Here is a 24,363-nt window from a genome sequence, read left to right as displayed (position 1 = left end):
GTCCTTTCTAATCCTATTATTCTATTTTCCAACATGGGGGTCCCCAACCTGTGGGCCGCAGCCTACTACTGGGGCTGCGGGCTAATCACCACTGGGCCGCGTGAGTGGTTAGCCGGTACGCAGATATACAATAGTAGCCAAAATTGTGGAAACCTTTTGGGAAAAGTGTATTTTTGAGGTTTGATGGCTAATAGCACCACTTTTGGGGAGGGGGGTGAGTTTCAAGATAATCCTATTCCACTGGTGGAATGGCCTGGGAATAGCCCAGACCTTCACCCAATTGAAAATCTATAGAGTCAACTAAAGAAACTTCTTAGTCAGAAGCGACCCAGCAATAAAACCCAGTGAATAGAAGCAATCCTTCAATCTTGGTTTCACATTATAACAGCTGCAGAAGTAAAAGACTTGGTTCACTCCATGGGAAGATGTTTTAAGGCCTTAATTCATGCTAAAGGTTACCCAACTAAGGATTAACTGACATGGTGATCATTTTTGTATATCTCGTTTTTTTTCTACATGTTTCAATTTTCTTCTTTATACTGCTATTCTAATAGCAAATCCTTCATAAAAATTATTGCATTACATTCTTGATTCAATGATCTTTCCGTTGATATGTAACTTTATGGTACTACTCCCCAAAAAAGTGGTGTTATTAGCTAGGTTTAGAAAATACAACTTTTCCTAAATGGTTTCCACAATTTTGGCCACTACTGTACAGCCCCTCGTGAGAGCAATGTTGTGGGTGCTCGTGGCCCCTCTCCCACCAGCATCACCATGGACTTTAGGGGCACTTTGCACATGTGCTTGCTCCTCCCACAAAATCATTCCCCCCCCCCGCTCCGGGCCACCAACCCAGAAAGGTTGGGGATCTCTGTTCTAACTGAACTCCTTGAATTACAACGTCTGCACAACTGGCTAAAAGAGGCCTCTTCTTTTAGTGGCGTCCTGAGGTCCAGTAGAAGCAAGCTCTCATTTCCTTCCCCTGATCTCATCAACAGATTACCGGGCTTACTCACTGCCTCGTTCACTGCCCAACCATGAAAAGTATGTGTTTGCGATTACGTTTACAAGGCAGCCCGGTTCTTCAACTGTGCAGGAATTTTGCAGCATAAGGCACCACTTTGGGTGGGTCTCATTGCTGCCCCGTTACTCATACGGCCGGAACATATGGACGGGGCTAAGAAAAGCATAAGGTCTCCCATGAGTCAAGAAACCCAACGCAAGTTGGACTGTCTGGCAGTCCAAGAGAAATGTCACACTCCGGCCATGAGATACCGTGCATGTGGGGAAGTTGGCAGTGTCTGCGCATGAGGTCCACCATGGCCTTAAAAGGGGATTGTGTCGTTTCTGTAGCCCCATTCCACATTGACCCCGTCATGGTCAATATAACCAGCCTTTTAGCATCTCAATCATTCACTTAAGACCGTGATGGCGAATCTATGGCACACGTGCCAGAGGTGGCACACAGAACCCCCTCTTTGGGCACGCGTGCCGTCGCCGGCTGCTTTTCTGGTTTCCGGCGCGTACATGCATGCCAGCCAACTGGTTTTTGCAGGTGTCGGAGCTCCAGAAAAATGGCCAAAAAACAGCCAAAAAATAGACCCTTTTTGGGGCCGTTTTCTGGGCTATTTTCAGGCCATTTTTCGGGCCAAAAACAGCCAAAAAACAGCCTGAAAAATGGCCCCCCAAATGGCCTGAAAACGGCCCGAAAAAGGGCCTGAAAACAAACCCCAAAACAGCAAAAAACAGGCATGTGCACACTGGCCAGGTGGTCTTTGGGTTCCCGGTGCTCCGGCCCACGCACATGCACACACATGCATGCATGCATGTTCTGGTTTGGGCACTCGGTGACGAAAAGGTTCGCCGTCACTGACTTAAGACAATAACAGAGTTGGAAGGGACCTTGGAGGTCTTCTAGTCCAACCCCATGCTCAAGCAGAAGACCCTATAACCTATGATGGCAAACCTATGGCACGCGTGCCACAAGTGGTACATGGAGCCATATCTGTGGGCATGCGAGCTGTGGCACACTGATTTTCAGGCCTTCTGGGCCTACCAGTCGGCAAACAGGCCATTTCCAGCTTCCGGAGGGCCTTGGGGGGAGTGGGGGGGTGAGGAAGGCCGTTTTCGCCCTCCCCAGGCTCCTAGAAAGGCTCTGGAGCCTGGAGAAATTGAAAAATGGGTCTACCGGGCCCACTGTACCATCACATTCTAAAAGCGGGGTGAGCATGGGGAGGTTGCACACGCATGCGTGGGGGGTAGGGCACATAGAATTATGGGTGTTGGCACGCGTGCACGTGAAACCCCCCCACGCTCCCCACGCTTTTGGCACATGATGGCAAAAAGGTTAGCCATCACTGCCCTATACCATTGCAGACAAGTGGCTGGCCAATTTCTTTTTGAAATCCTCCAGGGATGGCCTTGCCCCAACAAAGCAAGAACCACCACCGAATTCCCAGGCGGTTGGTAAGTGAAAAGGACACTACAGACGCTGAAATATGGGGTCCTGGAAGAGTGACAATTTATCACAAACAACCGATACACACAAAGGTCTAACAAAACTAAATGGACTCGCACAGAAGAGATTTTCTTTGGGATATCTTAGGCTGCCACATCAACCAAATGAAAATAGAAATGCAACGAAAAATAGGCAGGGAATGCATCTGGCAAAAAGAAGAAGAAGAAAAAAAAACTCATGGAAAGTAAAATGTGGGACTATTACAATTATCCCAGCACCAGGGTGAGCATTCCAAAGGACAGAAGAGTGAGGGGGGGAAGGGAAGGCAGCGCTTCTCATACATGCACTAGGAACAGGCTCCTCCTGTTCCTCTGCCTCTCTACTGTCAGTCTCTGGAGGCTCCGGAGTCTGCACATCACTCCCCGATGGCCCTGGACCCATCTCTGCCTCCGACGCAGAGCCCTCATCCGGGCCTTCCCCAGCCTCCAGGACTGGCCCATCTTCTTCCTCAGCCTCATCACTGTCCGACTCCGCTGCCAGCTCTGCAGACTACTGGCAATCCACAACACGCAGAACATTTGCGAACCGGTAGGGAAGGTAAGTGAATATACCACCCCTGCTCCAAAGTCCCTTCCAACCTTACAATTCTACGTTTTAAGAGAAGTTAAAGAAAGATGCCCTCATGTAGCCTGCTCCCCGGGAGACCTTTAATCTGTTTGGTTAGGCTAAATGACTAACCTACAAGCCAGCAGAGTGGGAAACAGCAATTGCAAAGGCAGAGAAAGGCAGACGGCCATGAATGCTCTTGAAACATCCAGCAGCCCAGCGAAAGTTCTACCACAACCTGCCCCACATCTAAAGGACGCAAACCAAACCAAATTGTACATTCCAGCTCGGCCCCTAATTAACAAGCTGGCTGGGAGATGTTGGCCTGGAGAGACCTTTTGCAAGGAGTGAGTATCTTGGTCAAGAGACCAGGACGCTGCTGACAGGAGCCCAAAGTCAACCGATTATGGGGTTCTGTGTATGCCTGCTGACACTTTGGAAGAATGCAGCATCCCTGGTGGCTTCAAATTAACTAAAGAAAGGCATGGCTTGGTCAGCTGTAGGCATTCCTTTTTTTTTTTTTTTAAATTTGATTTATATGCCGCCCTTCTCCGGAGACTCAGGGCGGCTTACAATGCGTTAAGCAATAGCCTTCATACTTTTTGTATATTTTATACAAAGTCAGCTTATTGCCCCCACAAACTGGGTCCTCATTTCACCTACCTTAGAAAGGATGGAAGGCTGAGTCGACCTTGAGCCTGGTAAGATTCGAACCTGCAGAAATTGCAGGCAGCTGTGTTAATAACAGGGTGCATTAAACCACTGTACTACGAAGGCTCTTTTATTATATTATGCTGTATACCGAATTTTGCACAATGGTATTTTTAAAAAAAACATTACATATTGGACAAAAGAAAATGATAGAAAGATAAAGTTGGGTCTGCCATGGGATTGGAACCCAGAAATTATTCCTGCTACAGGAAGCTTGTGGGAAATTCGAAGCAGGAAAGAATAACAGAGTGGGAAGGGACCTTGGAGGTCTTCTAGTCCAGCCCTCTGCTCAAGCAGGAGAACCTATACCATTTCAGACCACTGGCCTATCCAATCTCTCCTTCAGTGATGGAGCACCCACAACTTCTGGAGGCAAGCTGTTCCACAGGTTAATTGGTCTAACTGTCAGGCAGTTTCTCCTTAGTTCTAGGTTGCTTCTCTCCTCGATTAGTTTCCATCCGTTGCTTCTTGTCTTGCCTTTGAAGCATGACCCCCTCTTCTTTGTGGCAGCCCTTTAGATATTGCAGTACCGCTATGGTCGATAGTTTAGAGCAGGGGTCTCCAACCTTGGCAACTTTAAGAGTTGTGGACTTCAACTCCCAGAATTCCTCAGCCAGCTTTGTTTCTGGGAATTCTGGGAGTTGAAGTCCACAAGTCTTAAAGTTGCCAAGGTTGGAGACCCCTGGTTTAGAGGAAAGAAAAATAATCTTTAAACAGCTGCAGCAGAGTTCCCCAAGCTTTTTTGGCTTTGCGGATTGGCTGCAGGGGGGGGAGGGGCGGAGAGGGGATGTTTTCATGTGAGCGGCGAGCAAGCACGAATGCACGTGCAAATGAACACACGCACACACACTGTTCATGTGAATGGGGGAGGGGTGAAATGCTCCCAGTTCGGACCAGATCAAGTGATCCGGGAGCAATTGTAGCAGATGGTTCGGAGAACCGGTAGTGATGGCGGTGCGAGGCTCCGCCCATCTGCCCGGGTGTCGTTATTTCCTGCTTTTAAAAGGTGGGGGAAAAAAGGCTCCGACGATCGCGCGCCACAGCTGTGATCGTCAGAGCCTTTTTTTTCACCTTTTAAAATCATTTTTAACAACCTATTTGGCCGAATAGGTTGTAAAAATATGCTTTTAAAAATTTTTTAAAAAGGCTCTGGCTGTCATGAGGCACAGCTGTGATCGTCAGAGCCTTTTTTAAAAAAAATTTTAAAAGCATTTTTTACAACCTATTCAGCCAAATAAGTTGTAAAAAAATGCTTTAAAAAGTTTTTTTTAAAAAGTTGGCCACACTCACCCAGTCACATTACACCCACCCACCCACGCCTACAGAACCGGTAGTAACAAATTTTACATTTCACCACTGGAATGGGGATATGCCCCCTTTGCAGCCCAGTTCCTAAAGGCTCAAGGCTTGGTAGTGGAGCTGGAGATCCCTGAGCTGCTGTATTAGTTAAGCATAGGGGAATTATTCGGTTTCTGTTTGTTTGTTTCATATCCCACCTTTAGTATTTTTATAAACAACACAAGGCAGCAAACGTATCTAATACTCCTTCCTCCTCCTATTTTCCTGACAACAACCACCCTACCCTGTGAGATGGATTGGACTGAGGGAAAATGACTGGCCCAAGCTCACCCAGATGGTTTTCATCTTCTTAAATTTTTAAATAGTTTTTAAATTTTTATTTATTTAACTCCGCCAAGATAGGATCATACAAAGGAGTTCGACTAGATGACCTACAAGGTCCCTTCCAACTCTCTTCATCTGTTAGTCTGGTTCTTTTTGACCCCTATAAACACACTTAAGAGAGAGACGTGATGGCTCAGTGGCTAAGACGTTGAGCTTGTCGATCAAAAGGTCGGCAGTTCAGCGGTTCTAATCCCTAGTGGCACGTAACGGAGTGAGCTCCCGTTACTTGTCCCAACTTCTGCCAACCTAGCAGTTCAAAAGCACGTAAAAAATGCAAGTAGAAAAATAGGGACCACCTTTGGTGGGAAGGTAACAGTGTTCCATGCGCCTTTGGCATTGAGTCATGCCGGCCACATGACCACAGAGACGTCTTCGGACAGCGCTGGCTCTCCAGCTTTGAAACGGAGACGAGCACTGCTCCCTAGAGTCGGGAACGACTAGCACGTATGTGCGAGGGGAACCTTTACCTTTTAAACACGCTTAAGAGTTGGGAAGAGGCCTTCAGCAAAGACATACCTTTTCTTTTGACAGTATAAAAAGCCGCTGCTTCTCCACTCTTCCAGAATATTCTGGCATCTTCCTTCTTAGGATGAGGAACAAAGACTGTATCGTCAGTCAGGCTCCTCTCCAACGTGCCAAAAATGATGCAGTTAAGGACGAAGAGAACGATTCTCTCTTGACAGGTTTGAACCTTGAAAGACAAGTAAGATGAGGAGATATAAGACAGCGCAAAGAATGCAAGCAGTATCTTGACTTACAACAGTTCATAGAGTGACCATTTGAAGTTACAACAGTATTGAAAAGACGGACATATGACCATTTTTCACTCTTACGACTGTTGCAGCGTCCTCACCGTCATGTGATCAAAATTCAGACACTGGCTCGTATTTATGATGGCCGCAGTGCCCAGGGGTCATGTGATCCCTTTTTGCGACCTTCTGACAAACCAAGTCAACGGGGAAGCCAGATTCACTTAAGAACCGTGTTACTAACTTTAACATCTGCAGGGACTCACATAACAACCGTTGCAAGAGAGGTCATAAAATGGGGCAAAATTCCCTGTCTCGCTTAGCAACAGAAAATTTGAGCTCAATTGCTATCGTAAGTTGAAGACACCCAGTAATTCAGCATTATTTTTTTAAGAAGAATAACTGGTCTGGCTCAAAAAATATCTGAAGTGAGATTAAGGTAAAGGTTCCCCTTGCACATATGTGCTAATCGTTCCCGACTCTAGGGGGCGGTGCTCATCTCCGTTTCAAAGCCGAAGAGCCAGCGCTACCCAAAGACGTCTCCGTGGTCATGTGGCCAGCATGACTCAATGCCAAAGGCACACGGAACGCTGTTCCCTTCCCACCAAAGGTGGTCCCTATTTTTCTATTTGCATTTTTTACGTCCTTTCAAACTGCTAGGTTAGCAGAAGCTGGGACAAGTAACGGGAGCTCACCCCGTTATGCGGCACCAGGGATTCAAACCGCTGAACTGCCGATGTTTCGATTGACAAGCTCAGCATCTTAGCCACTACATCCCTTTTAGTGAGGTTTAAGTGAGGTTAAACCAGGGGTGAAATCCAGCAGGTTCTGACAGGTTCTGTAGAACTGGTAGCGGAAATTTTGAGCAGTTCAGAGAACTGGCAAATACCACCTCTGGCTAGCCCCAGAGTGGGGTGGGAGTGGAGATTTTGCAATATCCTTCCCCCAGGAGTGGGGAGGGAATGGGGATTTTGCAGTATCCTTCCCCTGGAGTGGGGAGGGAATGGGGATTTTGCAATATCCTTCTCCCAGGAGTGGGGAGGGAATGGAGATTTTGCAGTATCCTTCCCCTGCCACGCCTACCAAACCATGCCAACCAAGCAACGCCTACAGAACCGGTAGTAAAAAAAATTGGATTTCACCACTGGGTTAAACAGTCTTAAAGTTGCCAAGTTTGGAGATCCCTGGCTTAAATGATGTTTTCACCTGTTTCAGGCCTTCCCGCAAAGGGTCAGACGTCTTGATTACATCCTCAGGAAGCCGCCAGGAGTTGTTCAAATAAATTGCTAATACTGTTAAAAAGAAAGGGAATAAAGGAAAGAATGAATGAAGCAAAGAACTTCTGTTTAAATAAGACTCTCCCCAGAGTGCCTTCAGTTCTCATAAATTTTTGGAAGCTTGTCTGTATTTCTTGCTCTGCATTATTTTCACATTTCTGTCGGCAATAAAACATTGTTCTTCCACAAGTTTTCAGCAGCGGTGGAATTTAAGACGTCTTGGGAGAATGTGAGAGAAAAGTATTAACACATGTAATCCTACTGCAGTCTGCACTAAAGAATCTAAAACTTTGGCTTTTCCACAACTACTGTAGGTAGTTCAGGAAAGATTCTGAACATCAGGAAAGATTCTTGAAAACTTCCTCTTTTTTTCTTTTTCTTAGTAAGTTTTATTACATATATATTAAAACATTGGACACGGTGTAACCGTCCTGGCATTCTCTTTGCCATACATGCTAAAATGAAAGATAAGTATCATATATACCCGTGATGGCAAACCTATGGCATGCGTGCCACAGGTGGCACGTGGAGCCATATCTGTGGGCACGCGAATATTGCCCTAGCTCAGTTGCAGTGTGCATGCGCGCGCCAGCCAACTTATTTTTGGGCCTTCCGGGCCCACTGGAAGTCGGGAAATGGGCCATTTCCAGCCTCCAGAGGGCCTCGGGGGGAGAGGGAGGCCGTTTTTGCCCTCCCCAGGCTCCTAGAAAGGCTCTGGAGCCTGGGGAGGGTGAAAAACAGGCCTACCGGTCCCACCAGAAGTCTGGAAATGGGCCGTTTCTGGCCTCTGGGTGGGGGGGGAGGGTGTTTTCACCCTCCCCAGGCTCCAAGAAATCCTCTGGAGCCTGGGGAGGACAAAAAATGGGCCTACTGGGCCCACCGTGCCATAAGCAGGGGTCATGCAGGGGGGGTCGCGCGTGCATGCATGGGGGGCAGAGCGCATTGAATTATGGGTGTGGGCACGCGTGCATGTGACCCCTCGCGCTCCCCTCGCTTTTGGCACATGTCGGCAAAAAGGTTAGCCATCACTGATATATACCTTATTACTTATATACAATTAGTCTGTTCAGTATTTACATAGATAAAGTCATCCTTCTTCTATCCATATTACTTATACATTTATCCACTGTCATTCTATTGTAGTCACATACATAACCTTAATTCTCCATTTTATGAATTCTAGTCAGTTCTTGTTTTTCGACCCTCTTTTCTCTTCCAACCATTGATAAAATTTACTCCATCTCTCGTGGTATTCTGACTCGCCTTTATTTTTCAGTTCCAAGGTTAATCTATCCATTTCCGCACATGTCAAAATTATCACTTCCTCTTCTAGAGGAGTTTCCTTATTTTTCCATTTTTTTTTTTTCATTTTCATTCTATATACAGGTAGTCCTCAAGTTACAACCATACGGGAACCTACCTGTATTATAGTCCTAAATCAGGAAGGCTATAAAATAGGTCGGCGATGTGACCGATTTTTATGACGTTTTTGCAGCAGTCGTTAAACACACACGGAGGTCGTAACTGCACATGCTGCTGTCCTTAAACGAACGCTGTGGTCATTAGGCAAACCCATTGTTTGCTATGGCACAGTTTTTGTTCCAAATAGAAATAGATGTCAGTTGTTGGCAAAACCATCATAAAATAAAAGTTATGTGGCTGCAGGACACTGCAAAGTGTCCCTGAAGTCATGTCGCCAAGCATCAAAAGTGCAGTCACATTGACCACATGAGGTGCCGGACCCTCAGAACTTCACAAGTGGGTCCAAAGTCCCCTTTTTACTGTGTAGATCATAAATTTGAACAGACACTAAATGACTGGTCGTACGTCAGACTATCTGTACAACAGAGTGATAAAGAGGCATCTCCATATCTCTCTCTGTCTCCCATCTCTGTCTCAGTCTCCCTCTCTCTCTCTGTTTAAACCAGGGGTGAAAATTTAATGCTCCCAGTTCGGACCGGATCACCCGATCCAGTAGCGATGGCGGCGGGTGGTTCGGAGAACTGGTAGCAAAAATCCCTGCCCCCCCCCACCATGCCCAGCTGAGCCGCACGATCATCAGAGGCTTTTTTTTTTTTTTACTTTTAAAAGCATTTTTTCTACAACCTCTTCCGATGAAACAATGCTTTTAAAAGTAAAAAAAAAAAAGCCTCTGATGATCGCGCGGCTCAGCTGGGATCATCAGAGGCTTTTCAAAGCATTTTTTTCTGCAACCTCTTGGCCAAAGAGGTGGTAAAAAAAACGCTTTGAAAAGTCTCTGACGATCCCAGCTGAGTTGCCTGATGGCAGAGGCTTTTCAAAGCATTAGAAAAAATGGTATTAAAAGTTAAAAAAAAAAATTGGCCACACCCACCCAGTCACATTACCCCCGCCACCACCAAGCCACACCCACAGAACCAGTAGTAACAAATTTTACATTTCACCCCTGGTTTAAACCCACTTCTAATCCTTAGGACGGTGGTTGAATGATGTTTGCATTATTTAACCATATCTCCCCCTACTAAGTTTGGTTCCTCAGAAAAACAGCTGGAAGAAAAACTAGAACATCCAATACTTTTAAGTTTGTGAGAATGGTGGAAGTGTGCGGCAGCAGCCAAAACGGCTAATACAATCCTGTATAAATAAGAGGCATAGAATCAAGATCACGTGAAGTATAAGTGCCGCTTTATAAAACCCTAGTAAGACCATACTTGGAATACTGCAAATGATTTTGGTCCCCATACTACAAAAAAGATGTGGAGACCTTGGAAAAAGTTCAGAGAAGAGCAACTAAGATGATCAAAGGCCTGGAGACCAGGGGTGAAATGCTCCCGGTTCGGACCGGATCGCCCGATCCGGTAGCAATGCAGGCGGGTAGTTCAGAGAACCGGTAGCAGAAATCCCTGCCCCTCCCCTCCATTGCCCAGCTGAGCCGTGCAATCATCAGAGGCTTTTTTTAATTTTTAAAAGCATTTTTTCTACAATCTCTTCATCCGAAAAAATGCTTTTAAAAATTAAAAAAAAAAAAGCCTCTGATGATCGCGCAGCTCAGCTGGGATCATCAGTGGCTTTTAAAAGCATTTTTTCTACAACCTCTTCGGCCAAAGAGGTTATAGAAAAAATGGTTTTAAAAGTTAAAAAAAAAAATTGGCCACGCCCACTCAGTCATATTACCCCCCTCCCCCACCAAGCCACTCCCACAGAACCGGTAGTAACAAATTTTACATTTCACCACTGCTGGAGACTAAAACATATGAAGAACGGCTGCAGAATTTGGGTTTGACTAATCTAAAGAAAAGAATTAGGGCTGACATGATAGCAGTATTCTAATATTTGAGGGGCTGCCACAAAGAAGAGGGGGGTCAAATTATTCTCCAAAGCACCCGAGGGCAGGACAAGAAACAATCGCTGGAAACTAATCAAGGAGAGAAGCAACCTGGAATTAAGGAGAAACTTCCTAACAGCAAGGACAATTAACCAGTGGAACAGCTTGCCACCAGAAATCTTGGCCGCTCCATCACTGGAGGTTTTTAAGAAGAGACTGGACAGTCACTTATCTGAAATAGTATAGGATTGTGATGGCGAACCTATGGCACGGGTGCCACGCGGAGCCATATTGGTGGGCACGCGAGTGTTGCCCTAGCTCAGCTCCAGAGCGCATGCGCGCACCGGCCAACTGATTTTCAGGCCTTCCGGTCCCACCAGAAGTCGGGAAACTGGCTGTTTTTGGCCTCCGGAAGGCTTCCGGGGGGACGAGGAAGGCTGTTTTTGCCCTCCCCAGGCTCCTAGAAAGCCTCTAGAGCCTGGGGAGGGGAAAAAACAGGCCTACCGTGCCATCGTGTGCCAAAAGCAGGGGAAAGTGTGGGGAGGTCACGTGCGCATACGCGGGAGGGCGGGGCGCATTGAATTATGGATGTGGGCACCCGTACCCGCGGCCCCCCCATGCTCCCCACGCTTTTGGCATGCGACGGCAAAAAGGTTAGCCATCACTGGTATAGGATCTCCTCCTGCTTGAGCAGGGAAAACATCTTCAAAGAAAAACCAGATAGTCCAGATATTGTCTTGACAATATCTCTTGAGAATGGATCATATACTTAATATGAAGGGATAAGGCCTGGACCCAACCAAAAATAAAAAAAGAACTGCCTCTGAATAAAAACATATTTTGACTGAATTAAACGAAAATCGACTGAAGAGTCATTATTAATGTCTTTGTTTTTTTTATATTCAGTAACTTCTTTTTTGGCTCCTACTAAAAAAAAAAGTGTGTTTTAAAAAAACAAAAAAACAAATCACAATTGACCAGCCAAGTTTTTGAAATGCTCTGGAAGACACAGCAGAGTTTTGGAAAGGGGCATACCGTTTGTGTTCCCAGGCCTCGGATTGTTTTTTGGATTTAGCGTAATAAATTACTAGACGTTGATACTAATTCAAAAGAGAACAGGGAAATGCAAACACAATACATCAAAGGAGGAGCAAAGCTGCCAAGGAACACCAACAAAAGGGATCGGCTGTTACATTTATTTATTATGGGGCAGAATTATACAATAGTACACACGTGGGGAAAAGAGTACGCTTCATCTAATAAAAGTCCATTAACAACTATTTTGCCTTTTTTTTTAAAAAAAAAAAAGACTTTTATGTTTCCAGAGATAATTCTAATCTGCCTAGATCAGCTTCTCTTCAATAGCTCCCAAATGGGAAAGCTAGATTCAATTCATAACTGTGTTATTAACTTAACAGCTGCAGTGGTACACTTAACAACTGTGGCAAGAAAGGTCGTAAAAACGGGACGGAATTCACTTAACAACTGTCTCACTTAGCAACAGAAATTTTGGAGCTCAATTGTGGTGGTAAGTTGAGGGCTACATGTAACTTTCTTGGAGGTTTTCAAGAATAGATTGGAGGCCGAGAATAGCCAGAATGTTCAAGAATAAATCTGAAAAATGTTGGAAATGTCATCAGATACAGGGCTCATATTACCATATGTGGTGGACATGTGTAGAAGCTAAAAGATACTGGACTAAAATCCACACATGGATGGAAAAAATGACACAAAAGCATATAGAACCAGAGATCTTTTTATTGGGGATGGTACCTGAAATATACAATAGAGAATTGAGATATTTGATCGTGAACTTATTAACAGCGGCTAGAATTGTGTTTGCTAAAAATTGGAAAAATGAGAAAATCCCAACACAAGAAGTTATGAAGAAAATAATGAAATGTGCTGAAATGAGTAAATTGACATTTGAAATTAAAGAACAAGAAGATAAACAATATTATAAGATATGGGACTTATTCTACCAATGGTTAGATAAAAAAATATGGAAATGAAATATGATCTTTCTAATACAAGTAATATAGAATTATATAAAATATAATACAAAGATGTACTATTATTGGAGCGATTTAAGAGGATGAAATGAATGGTATAAATATAAATTAACTCCATTTTAGAATATCTGATATGAAACGAGGGAAGAAATAGCCATAGTTAAACATATGGTTAATTAGGAAAATAAATGTATGGATATACATGAATAAGGTGAAGACACATAAAAGACTTGTACATAAAACACTGTTTGTGTTTGTCATTGAAGATGGTTTTTTATTTGTTCTTTTTTTTATATTTGTTTAAAAAATAAAAAAAAATTCAAAAAAAAAGAGAGAATAGATTGGACAACCATTTGTCCAGAATAGAATAAGGTCTCCTGCCTTGGGCTGGAGGTTGGACTAGAAGACCTCTAAGGTCCCTTCCACATTCCTTGGACACACAAGGAATTTGTCTTGGTGCATACGCTCTCGGTGTACATAAAAGAAAAGATTCTATGATTTAAACGAGGTCCTAAGGCAGAGGTCTTCAAACTTGGCAGCTTTAAGACTTGTGGACTTCAACTCCCAGAATTCTCCAGCCAGCTGGCTGGAGAATTCTGGGAGTTGAAGTCCACAAGTCTTAAAGCTGCCAAGTTTGAAGACCTCTGTCCTAAGGGAATAGCCATGGCTCTATTAATCTATATTTTAAGTAAATTACAAAGATTTGTGCTAAAACGTGTTCTGTGCACATGGTGGGTGCAAAACACACCGAAGCAAAGTTGTAAGAGTACTTTTGCACAGCTTGTCCTTGTTCCTTGCATTGTGGAGAGTGGGATGCATAGAATTTCAAACGGTACTCTTCACAAGTGGTACTCACAGACAGCTTTTGCAAACACAACCAAACCCACACTTCGGCGCCAATTCATGTTACAGGCACAAAAAGGGAGCGAGGTTTTACTGGGATAAAAGGAACTCTATATTTGTGAATTGGGAGTGCGGTGGCTCAGCTGTTAAAAGATGCTGAGCTCGTCAGCTGGAAAGCCGACAGCTCAAGTCGGGGACCCGAGCACCGTGTGATGGGGTGAGCTCCTGCTACTTGCTCCAGCTCCCTGCCCCTCTAGCAGTTCAAAGGCATGCAAATGCGAATAGATTAATAGGTACCACTCAGTGGTGGGTTTCAAAAAAATTTACTACCGGTTCTGTGGGTGTGGCTTGCTGGGGTTGGCATGGCTTGGTGGGCGTCGCATGGCTCAGTGGGCGTGGCAGGGGAAGGATACTGTAAAATCTCCATTCCCACCTCACTCCAGTGGAAGGATACTGTAAAATCTCCATTCCCTCCCCAATCCAGGAGAGGGTTACTGCAAAATCCCTATTTCCTCCCGATCAGCTGGAACTTGGGAGGCAGAGAATAGATGGGGGCAGGACCAGTCAGAATTTTTACTACCAGTTCTCCGAACTACTCAAAATTTCCACTACCGGTTCTCCAGAACTGGTCAGAGCCTGCAGAAACTCACCTCTGGTACCACTTTGGTGGGAAGGTAACAGTGTTCCGTGTGCCTTTGCTGGCTACATGACCATGGAAATTGTCTTTGGCAGAAGTTGTTTTAAACCACCAGATTCCCCTTTTAAACCACAATATTCCCTTTTAAACCACCAGCTTCCCCTTTTAAACCACCGGATTTCCCTTTTAAACCACCAGATTCCCCTTTTAAACCACCAGATTCCCCTTTTAAAGCACCAGATTCCCTTTTTAAACCACCAGATTCCCCTTTTAAACCACCGGATTCCCCTTTTAAACCACCAGCTTCCCCTTTTAAACCACCAGATTCCCCTTTTAAAGCACCAGATTCCCCTTTTAAAGCACCAGATTCCCTTTTTAAACCACCAGATTCCCCTTTTAAACCACCAGCTTCCCCTTTTAAACCACCAGCTTCCCCTTTTAAACCACCGGATTCCCCTTTTAAACCACCAGCTTCCCCTTTTTAAATCCAAGTCAGCCACACCATTCATTTAATCATCAATGGAATAGCTTGCCTCCCGAAATTGTGGTTGCTCCACCACTGGTGGTTTTCAAAAATAGCTTGGACAACCGTTTGTCTGAGATGGTATAAATCTCCTGCCCTGGACAGGGGTTGGACTAGAAGATCTCCAAGGCCCCTTCCAGGCCTATGATTCCATGGTCTGTGTAGGTAACCAGGACTTGCTTAGCAACATCTAAGCCACACCCTTCCTGTAACCTGAATCTGTTTTCTCACCGATCTTAAAAGGGATGAATCTATCTAGCCTTTACTCTCCATTAGATCAAGAAAACCAGCATAGAAAAAAATACTTTTTATTGCCAGTTACATGGGCTGCAAAATTCTACACTTTTCATAATTCAGGAGGAAATTACTATAATACACAGTGTTCCAGAAAACAACTATAAAAACTTTTTGTAACCACTATATTAAAAACTTGGGGTTTTTTTTTTCCTTATTTATATCAGATTGATCTCAAGATACAGCTGTTCCTTTCTTCCCTCTCCTAAGCCATTATCATATTACAATCACAATTAGGCTAAAGGAAAATGGCTAATCTTAAAATTTCGACTCAGGGAGATCATAAAATCAATGAAGAAAGGCTCCCTCTGTTCCCAAAATTAAAACTGGCAATTCATGACTGAGAACAGTTCGAGACTCAGTGATGAAGGGTACATCATATACTGGGTTACACATTAAAATTCAAAAGTACACGCAAACCTATAAGATAAAATACCAAAGCCGTAATGTTCTCTTGGCTTCCTTCCGCTACTTACAAATTCTCAGGCAGGAAAAAAAAAAAGCCATTTCTCTTGAAACGCAGTAATGTGGGCACTATTATCTAGCCTAGAAGAAAAAATATCTTAGTTTTTGTGGTCTGATGAAGTTGCCTTGTTCGCAATGACGGCAAGGAAGATACGAAACTACATCCTCACAAATAGTATTCTTAATATTAGAGGGGATGTATGGAGCCAATCAGAAGAGAGCTGTAAGGGAACTTAAGAGGTCTTCTAGCCCAACCCCCTGGCAAAAGCAGGAGACTCTATAACCATTTTAGACAAATGGCTGTCCAATCTCTTCTTAAAAGCCTCCAGTCATGGAGCACCCACAACTTCTGAAGGCAAGCCCATTGATCAAATTCCTGATCTAACTGTCAGGAAATTTCTCCTTAGTTCTAGGTTGCTTCTCTCTTTGATTAGTTTCCACCCGTTGCTTCTTCTCCTGCCCTCAGATGCTTTGGAGAATAGGTCGACCCCCTCTTCCTTCTGGCAGTCCCTCAAATACTGGAATACTGCTATCATGTCACCCCTAGTCAGGAGTGGGATTCAAAAATGTTAGCAACTGGTTCTCTGCCCGGTTGCTGTGTGGGCGTGGCCATGATGGGTGTGGCCTACTCGGCCTCCTGCACCAAGGTGGAGGGGGGGCGTTTTCACCCTCCCCAGCTCCAGAGGCTTTCCTCGAGTCTCCGGAATGGCGAAAATAGCCTCCCCTGGGCTCCAGAGGCCCTCTGGAGGCTGGAAACAAACCTATTTCCGGACTTCCGAAAGGCCCGTTTTTCGCCCTCTCCAGGCTCTGGAGGCTTTCCTTGACCCTCTGGGAGGGCTAAAACAGCTTCCCCCAGGCTCGAGGCCCTCCGAAGGCTGGAAACGGGCCTGTTTCCAGACTTCTGGAAATTCTGGGAGGCCCATTTTTTGCCCTCTCAGAGCCTCCATGCAGGCCCTGCACTTACCTGGCATCCAAAACGGGCCCCGTGGAGACTCCTGGCAAGGGTGGGGTGGGCGGGGCCAGCCAGTCCTTGCAACTACTGGTTCAGCGAACCAGATGTAAAACTAGCATCCGGTTTGCCCAAACTGGTCCAAACCAGCTAAATACTACCCCTGCTCCTAGTTCTTCTTCTCTCTAGACCCGTGTTGGCGAACCTATGGCACACATGCCGGAAGTGGCACGCAGAGCCTTTTTTCCGGGCACGCGAGCTGTCGCCAAGCTCACCTGAAACTGCACATGCATGCACCTCTGGTGTGCATGCATGCAGTTCAGGGGACCCAGCTGGTCTTCGGAGCTCTCCTGCACATGCGCACATTTGCGCATGTGTGCAAGATTGTGCATGCATGTGCAGACAGCATTTGTGCACGTGCATTGTGCGTGCAAAAGCTGTGTGCATACACATATGGTGCAGTTGCACATGGAGCACATGGGGAGGAGCCACACATTACTGCAGATGGCACGCAAGTGCGTGCAGGGCTTGAAGCATGTTCCTGTTCAGCACTTGGTAAGAAAAAGTTTCGCCATCCCTACTCTAGACTAACCATACCCAGTTCCTGCCACACGTTCTTCATTTGTTTTCGTCTCTGAATTCTGAATTTAGAATGCTGATGCCACAGCATTTTATGGCAAGACCTCTTCGCTATTTGGTCGCAGAAAATCCTGGAGTACTCAAAATGTCATTTTGATGAGAAGAGCAGACAGGTTTCAGGGAAGTCGCTCCTCGAAAAGTGTTTTGCATTTAGAAGCCAAGTTCTATTTATCTCCCACCCTTCCTCAGTGCCCAGAGTACTTGCATAGAATTCCCAAATGGTTTTCCATATGCCCACATCCCAGGTGCCAAGTTATGTTTCGTGCATCCGATCATTCACAGCCGTGCTGAAATAAAAGAGAGGAGTTTTTAAAAAACCAAACCACAATCTATTTACTAACCTGTGTTCTTATCTTGGGGATCAGTGAGTACCAGGAGGCAGCATTCACTGTCATCTCGGTACAGAGGAAGGAAGCTCATTGACGAAGCCTCCACTTTAATCTGTAATCAAAGAGAATATTTATTTTCGTGTTCTCAAAGTTGTACCAGTTACCAAAACAAAAACAAGAATTAAAACACAGGAAGCTTTTAATGAAAGTCTAGTTTAATGAAAAGAAAGACCAGGGGAGACATGATAGCAGGGTTCCAATATCTCAGGGGTTGCCCCAAAGAGGGAGTCAAGCTCTTCTCCAAAGCACCTGAGGGCAGGACAAGAAGCAATGGGTGGGAACTCATCAAGGAGAGAAGCAATTTAGAACTAAGGAGAAATTTCCTGACAGTGAGAACAATTAATCAGTGGAACAACTTGCCTCCAGAAGTTGTGAATGCTCCAACACTGGAAGTTTTTAAGAAGAAATTGGACAACCATTTGTCTGAAATGGTGTAGGGTTTCCTGCCTAAGCAGGGGGTTGGACTAGAAGACCTCCAAGGTCCCTTCCAACTCTGTTATTCTATTCTTAACAGCAATGCTATTTAAATTGGGTCTTTACTATCAACCACATTTTTAAGTGGACATTAATACTGCCTTTTTTTTTCTTTTCTTTTCTCTTCCTTTTCCTTTTCCTTTTCTTTTTCTTTGCTTCTGTACAATATTTTGGGCCACCCTATGAACCACTCAATTTGGAATTCGATTTTGCAAAGGGCATCAATTTTCCAAATATGGGGAAAAGTGTATTGCTATTACATCGATACAGGATTTTAGAAAAGGACGGTTTTGTTGGTTTGGAACTCTCTAGAGCTGCTAAAGGAATGAGCAGCATGTCCCTTTTCTAAACAAATTACAGTTTCCAATATTTGTATGTTATGGGAAGCAATGTGTCGGGAGAGAGGAAGGGGGGGAGAGAGGGAGAGAGGAGAGGAAAGAAGAGGGGAGGGGAGGGGAGGAAAGAAGAGGAGAGGAGAGGAGGAGAGGGGAGGAGAGGAGAGGAGAGGAGAGGAAAGGGGGAAGGGGAAGGGGAAGGGGAAGGAAAGGAAAGGAAAGGAAAGGAAAGGAAAGGAAAGGAAAGGAAAGGAAAGGAAAGGAAAGGAAAGGAAAGGAAAGGAAAGGAAAAGATTGCTGGATTAGGAGAACCAAAGTCCATAAACCACTTCTTTCACTTGGTGCGGGTGAGGGTGTTGGGATTAGCTTTTATCTATTAGCATCTCTCTATCTATTTCTCTATCTCTCTATCCATCTATCCATCTCTCTATCATCAATGTATCTAAAATTTCTCTCTCTCTCTCTCTCTCTTTCTCTCTCTCTCTCTCTCTCTCTCTCTCTCCATCTCTCCATCTCTCTATCTATTAGATATAGCCAAGTCACCTGAGGGTGGCTGCCTACAAAAGTTACTCTGGATAATTAAGTTAATAAAAAATTGGATTAAGCAATCGTGCTTTTACTCAACCTCAACAATGAACCTGAACAATGATACATCTTGAAAATGTTTATTTGTGAGTTTTACTTCTTGTAGACAATGGATGAAAATGATAAAACAAGATTCTTCTGCTGAAATCATATTGCAAACAAACAAAATTCACAAAAGTAACACGGCTTTTCAACGCAAGATTTCTCAAACCATCCAGGCACCCAATTTTCTCTGCCTTTTTGAGATTCCAGCCTTTCTATTTTCATTCTAATTTAATTCAAATTCATACAGACTTCAAGCACCTAGACCAAGAGGCAGGAAAAAAATCCTTCATGCCAATAATTGATTTTTTTGACACTTCTGTTTGCTGATCGGGGTAGCTCCAGTAAGTGTGCCTAACCCAGATCAGTCCAAAGCCAGGTGCAGCCTGTGAAGCTGGAAAACTGTGGAGAATTTCTCCATTTATCTCCAAATTCCACCCTGTGACTACAGATTGATTTACAGCCATTCACTTAGTGACCGTGCAAAAACTGATTTATGACTGGCTCTCACACTTGTGACTATCACTGCATCTCCAGGGTTTGTACTGGCATGTATTTAGGATTGCTGCAGCGTACCAAAGTCACAAGATAGTCATTTGTGAACTTCCCAGACAGCGTAGTCGCCTGTCAGCCGCTGGCCCCTCCAACAGCCGAATCAGAGGAGGAGGAGGCGGCATGGGAACAGGGTCAGCATCGAGGCAGCCTGAGAGCTCCGAGAGGGAAGAGGGAATGGAGCTGGCAGAGAGAGAGAGACAGAGGCGTAGTCTGGGCTGTCCTTCACCCTCAGATGGAGAGTCAACAGCTCCCAGGTCTGGAGATGGCCGATGAGGAAGAGGAGGAACAGCTGGGTCCAGTGCCTGACGCGTGGCTGCGCAGAAGGCAGAGGAGAGGAGAGCAGTGGAAATCTATGGGTCAGTCTTGGGGAAGGAACAGCCACCGCTGCTAGTAAAGCCCCACCCTAGGTCTGGAGATAAAAGGCAGAGAGCAGAGATGATCTCCCGGTGGTCTTCCGGGTGCACTTCAAGGTTTTGGTTACCACCTTTAGAGCGCTCCATGGCTTAGGACCTGGTTATTTGCGGGACCGCCTACTACCACCAATAGCCTCCCACCGGCCAGTACGCTCCCATAGAGAGGGGCTCCTCCGGGTGCCGTCGGCCAAACAATGTTGACTGCGGCCCCTAGGGGGAGAGCCTTCTCTGTGGGGGCACCTACGATCTGGAACGAGCTCCCCCCGGAGATACGGAGGATCCCGGATCTGCGCACCTTCCGTCGCGCTCTTAAAACCTTTTTATTCCACCAGGCGTGCCTGGCCTAATCTTTTCCCTCTTTTTAATTATGTAAATTTTAAATTGGTTTTTAAAGGATTGGGGTTTTAATACGTTTGGGCCAAATTTGTTTAATTCGATTTTACTTTGTTTTTAAATTTTGTATCTATGTATTTTTACTGTTTGGCTGTTCACCCCCCTGAGTCCTTTGGGAGTAGGGCGGTATATAAAATAGATAGATGATAGATAGATAGATAGATAGATAGATAGATAGATAGATAGATAGATAGATAGATAGATAGATAGATAGATAGATAGATAGATAGATAGACAGACGTGGCAGACAGTTATTCATCTTCTGGCTGGATGGACTTGTCAGCCTGTGAGATAAACTTTTTTGCCGGGGCTGCCGGCACTCCTAATAAAGGAATCTTTTGAGTTCACTTCAGAGAGTTTGTCGTGTTTGGAGAGCTGGGTCAGAACAGCCGGCTCCCTAGCAAGCAAGTCAACGGGGGAAGTCAGATTTGCTTAACCATTACAAGATCCACCTAACAAGTGTAGAGTTGCGCTTAGCAACGGTGACAAAGAAGGTCGTAACACCAGCGCGACTTGTTGAACAATCACTTTTGCGCAACAACACAAAGGATGGTCCCAAAACTGTGGTCGTACGCCAAGGACTACCTCCACTGTTGTAAAGTTTGCAGTGACACTCAAGCAGGCCAAGCTCTTGGCTCTCCTCAACTCTGCATGGAAGTTCAACAGGTAGAGCTACCCTTTTCTCCCCCCATCTTCTTTGGTTTCCAAACCTTGTTTCCTGTTTTTGATTTAGCCCGGGGAAGCAACTGTGCTTCTTGGGCACCAGGGGGCAATCAAAGTGTATTTTATGCGAAGCTGACTCTTCGCTCACTTATGCAAAAACCCAACGTGGTTTCTTCAACATGGTTTTTGCGTAGCTAGAGAAGGGTTTTGATGGAAACTCAAATTGCTCAAAACCCCAATTTCTACTTGCTGTTCTGTTGCTCCTGTTGCATCCAGTTTTGGTCACCACACTATAAAACAGATGTTGAGACCAGTGGTGAAATCCAAATTTTTTTTACTACCGGTTCTGTGGGCGTGGCTTGGGCGTGGTGTGGCTTGGTGGGTGTGGCTTGGTGGGGATGGCAGGGGAAGGATACTGCAAAATCTCCATTCCCACCCCACTCTGGGGCCAGCCAGAGGTAACATTTGCCGGTTCTCCAAACTATTCAAAATTTCTGCTACCGGTTCTCCAGAACTGGTCAGAACCTGCTGGATTTCACCCCTGGTTGAGACTCTAGAAAGAGTGCAGAGAAGAGCAACCAGGATGATGAGGGGACTGGAGGCTAAAACATACAATGAACGGTTGCAGGAACTGGGCATGGCTAGTCTAGTGAAGAAGAAGGACCAGGGGAGACATGATAGCAGTCTTCCAATATTTGAGAGGCTGCCATAGAGAGGAGGGGGTCAAGCTATTTTCCAAAGCACCTGAAGGCCAGATAAGAAGCAATGGATGGAAACTAGGAGAGATTCAACCTGGAAATAAGGAGGAATTTTCTGACAGTGAGAACAATCAACCCATGGAACAGAAATTGCCTTCAGAAGTTGTGGGAGCTTCATCACTGGAGACTTTCAAGAAGAGACTGGACTGCCGTCTGTCAGAAATGGTGTAGGGTCTCCTGTTTGAGTGGGGGATTGGACTAGATGACCTCCAAGGTCCCTGCCAGCTCTGTTAATCTGTATCTGCTCAAAGCCCCCATTTCTACTTGCTGCTCTTCTGTGGCTTCTGTTCAGCAGCATCTGGGCCCTTTGAAGCCTTTGCTTGCTTGGCACATCAGGGAAACAGGCAAAGCAGAAATGCACCCTCCCCTCCAAAAGAAAGAGACCAAAAGGATGAAAAATCGAGAGGGACATAGACACAACCTCTCTCTCTCTCTCTCTCTCTCTCTCTCTCCAGCTGGGAACAGCTTGCAGGGCAGGAACCAACTGCCAGCATTTTTTAATCTCTTCTCCATCGAGCCTGTGGGTTCACATTTTCCATGACAACATGATACGTCCTAAAATACTCAATTTGCTGGAATCAAAAAAAAAAAAAAAAAAAAAAACCTCTGGTATACGGAAAGGAAATCAACTGCATCCAAGCAGTCAAAGAACATGCAGTAAGAACTTTCTATTTACAATGCAAATTCTTCTCCCAGATCAGCGTCCGTCCAAACCAAAGAAGGACTTCGATCTTATCGATGATGGGCTTGTGCGCATTCTGGGTAACATTCTGGCTCAGGTTTTTCACGAATGGATACGTATTTCCACTTGACAAATCCACGTGCTTTGGAAAACACCCCATAGAACAATAACAGAGTTGGAAGGGACCTTGGAGGTCATCTAATCCATCCCCCTGCTGGAGCAGGGCACCCTCTACCAGGGGTGTCAAATTTGATTTCATCGAGGGCCGCAGCAGGGTTGCGTTTGACCTCGGGGGGCCTGGGTGGGTGCGGCTTGGCCAGCTCGACATCACTCGTGACGGGGGAAGGTGCCTGTGGGGGCCCAACAGCTTTACCAGAGAAAACAGGCTCCCAAGCTCCGTTTTTGGCTGCGATGGCCTCCTGCAACCCTCTGCCAGCGAAAATGGAGCTCGGGAGGGCCGCAGGTGCCCCCTCCACGCGCCCCGCCTCTGGACATGCACGGCAGAGACCTGAAGACCAGCTGGCCGGCAGGAGGCATACACGCATGCACAGCACAGCTGAACTGGGAGACAGCTCACATGCCATCAGAGAGGGTGCTGTGTGCCACCTCTGACACGCGTGCCACAGGTTCGCCGTCTCGGTTCTATGATCTGTTCCCCTCAGCATGGCTCGAGATAAGATGTAGAGTGGGAGGAGCCCAAAAGTCAACAGTTGACCTCGGGACAGTCTCAGCTCATTCTATCTCGCACAGTTCCTGTGGTGCAGGAACACCGCAAGAGGGAACAGTACGGAAGCTTTGATCTATCAAGAATGAAGTATACTTACGTTCTTTTGGCCTGGAACAGAGAGATCTTCAGCAGCGGCTAAGGCTTCCTCCATAAGTTTCGCCTGGTTGTTGCAAAGCCCCGTTTCCAGATTCCCCAGGTTTTCATCTTTAATGTCCACCAGAAAAAGACTACCTGGGAGAAGGAAGAATATCAAGGGTCAACCTTTGAGACAGGTTGCTTAAATTCTGGCCCCCAAAAGGACCTACAACGTGAGCAAAAAAATGCCAAGATGACCAAAAACCCCACATTTTTTTTTCACCATGATTTGTAACCTAGCACGCTGTTCAAACCTAGTGCATCTTATGGCTGAATGCATTGTGTGAATCCAAAATGGAGGCAATTCAGTAATTTGAGTTATATGTGCTACATGCCTACAAAACAGTACAAAAGTACAGATCATAGAATCGTAAGTCTGGTAGGGACCTTGGACGTCTTCTAGTCCAACCTCCTCCTCAAGGCAGGAGACCCTATTGTTCTGTCCCCAACCACACGCACACACACCAACAGACGTTCAGGAGTTAAAGACCAAACCAGCCAGCAAAATCCTTTTCCTTATGATAACGGAACTTGGCAACAACCTAGTGGCTGCCTGCCAAGAGTTTATTATTTGCAAAGAGGAGAGATAACTTCTCCCCACTTCTGGTACATCAAAAGAAACAGCTTAATAATTACAATCAAGTCCAGAGATAATCGAGCAAAGTCTATAGCAAAAGTCCGGCAATGCAGAATGGCGTGAAAGCTTTCAGCTTTGCTCGTCACAAGGTTTGACTGGCCACCACGCTCCCTTTTATATCCTGTGGGGTGTGGTCCAGTGACTCAGCCTAATCTCGGGCACGCCTTTTCTTCTCTTGCGCGCGCTTATCTCTGCGACGCTGGCATGGATCCAGCCAAGACTCATTACCCTCATCACTGTCCATCTGTGGCTGCGTGGACGTGCTTGGCCCCAGCCCTATCTCTTGCTCTTCGGCGAACACCGAAGGCATTGCCAGAGAGGAGGGTCCTGGAGAGGGAGGCCTTGCCAACTCTGGAGCCTGGAGCCCCCCCCCCCCCCCGAGGCCCTCCGGAGACTGGAAATGACCCATTTCCCAACTTCCGGTG

At 45.7% G+C, this 24,363-nt stretch overlaps 1 protein-coding gene across 3 annotated transcripts in view; it reads right to left on the bottom strand.

The window, feature by feature from the left end:
- The window catches only part of FAM169B (Protein), a 94,253-nt gene that overhangs the window by 55,008 nt on the left and 14,882 nt on the right, over positions 1–24,363 (bottom strand). For all 3 annotated transcript variants that reach the window (XR_015729729.1, XM_034435435.3, XM_087877757.1), the window contains exons 2-5: positions 23,264–23,397; positions 17,492–17,591; positions 7,414–7,499; positions 5,975–6,149 (exon numbers count right to left, since the gene is read on the bottom strand). Coding sequence is in view for 2 of the 3 variants with exons in the window: in XM_034435435.3 (XP_034291326.2) it covers positions 5,975–6,149; positions 7,414–7,499; positions 17,492–17,591; positions 23,264–23,397 (495 nt within the window). In the remaining variant the exon portion in view is untranslated. The remainder of the gene's footprint in view (positions 1–5,974; positions 6,150–7,413; positions 7,500–17,491; positions 17,592–23,263; positions 23,398–24,363) is intronic.

This window comes from Pantherophis guttatus, chromosome 13, assembly GCF_059756535.1.
Source record: "Pantherophis guttatus breed Tessera chromosome 13, ASM5975653v1, whole genome shotgun sequence".
NCBI classification, from domain to species: domain Eukaryota; kingdom Metazoa; phylum Chordata; class Lepidosauria; order Squamata; family Colubridae; genus Pantherophis; species Pantherophis guttatus.
This window is presented reverse-complemented; position numbering and strand designations above follow the sequence as displayed.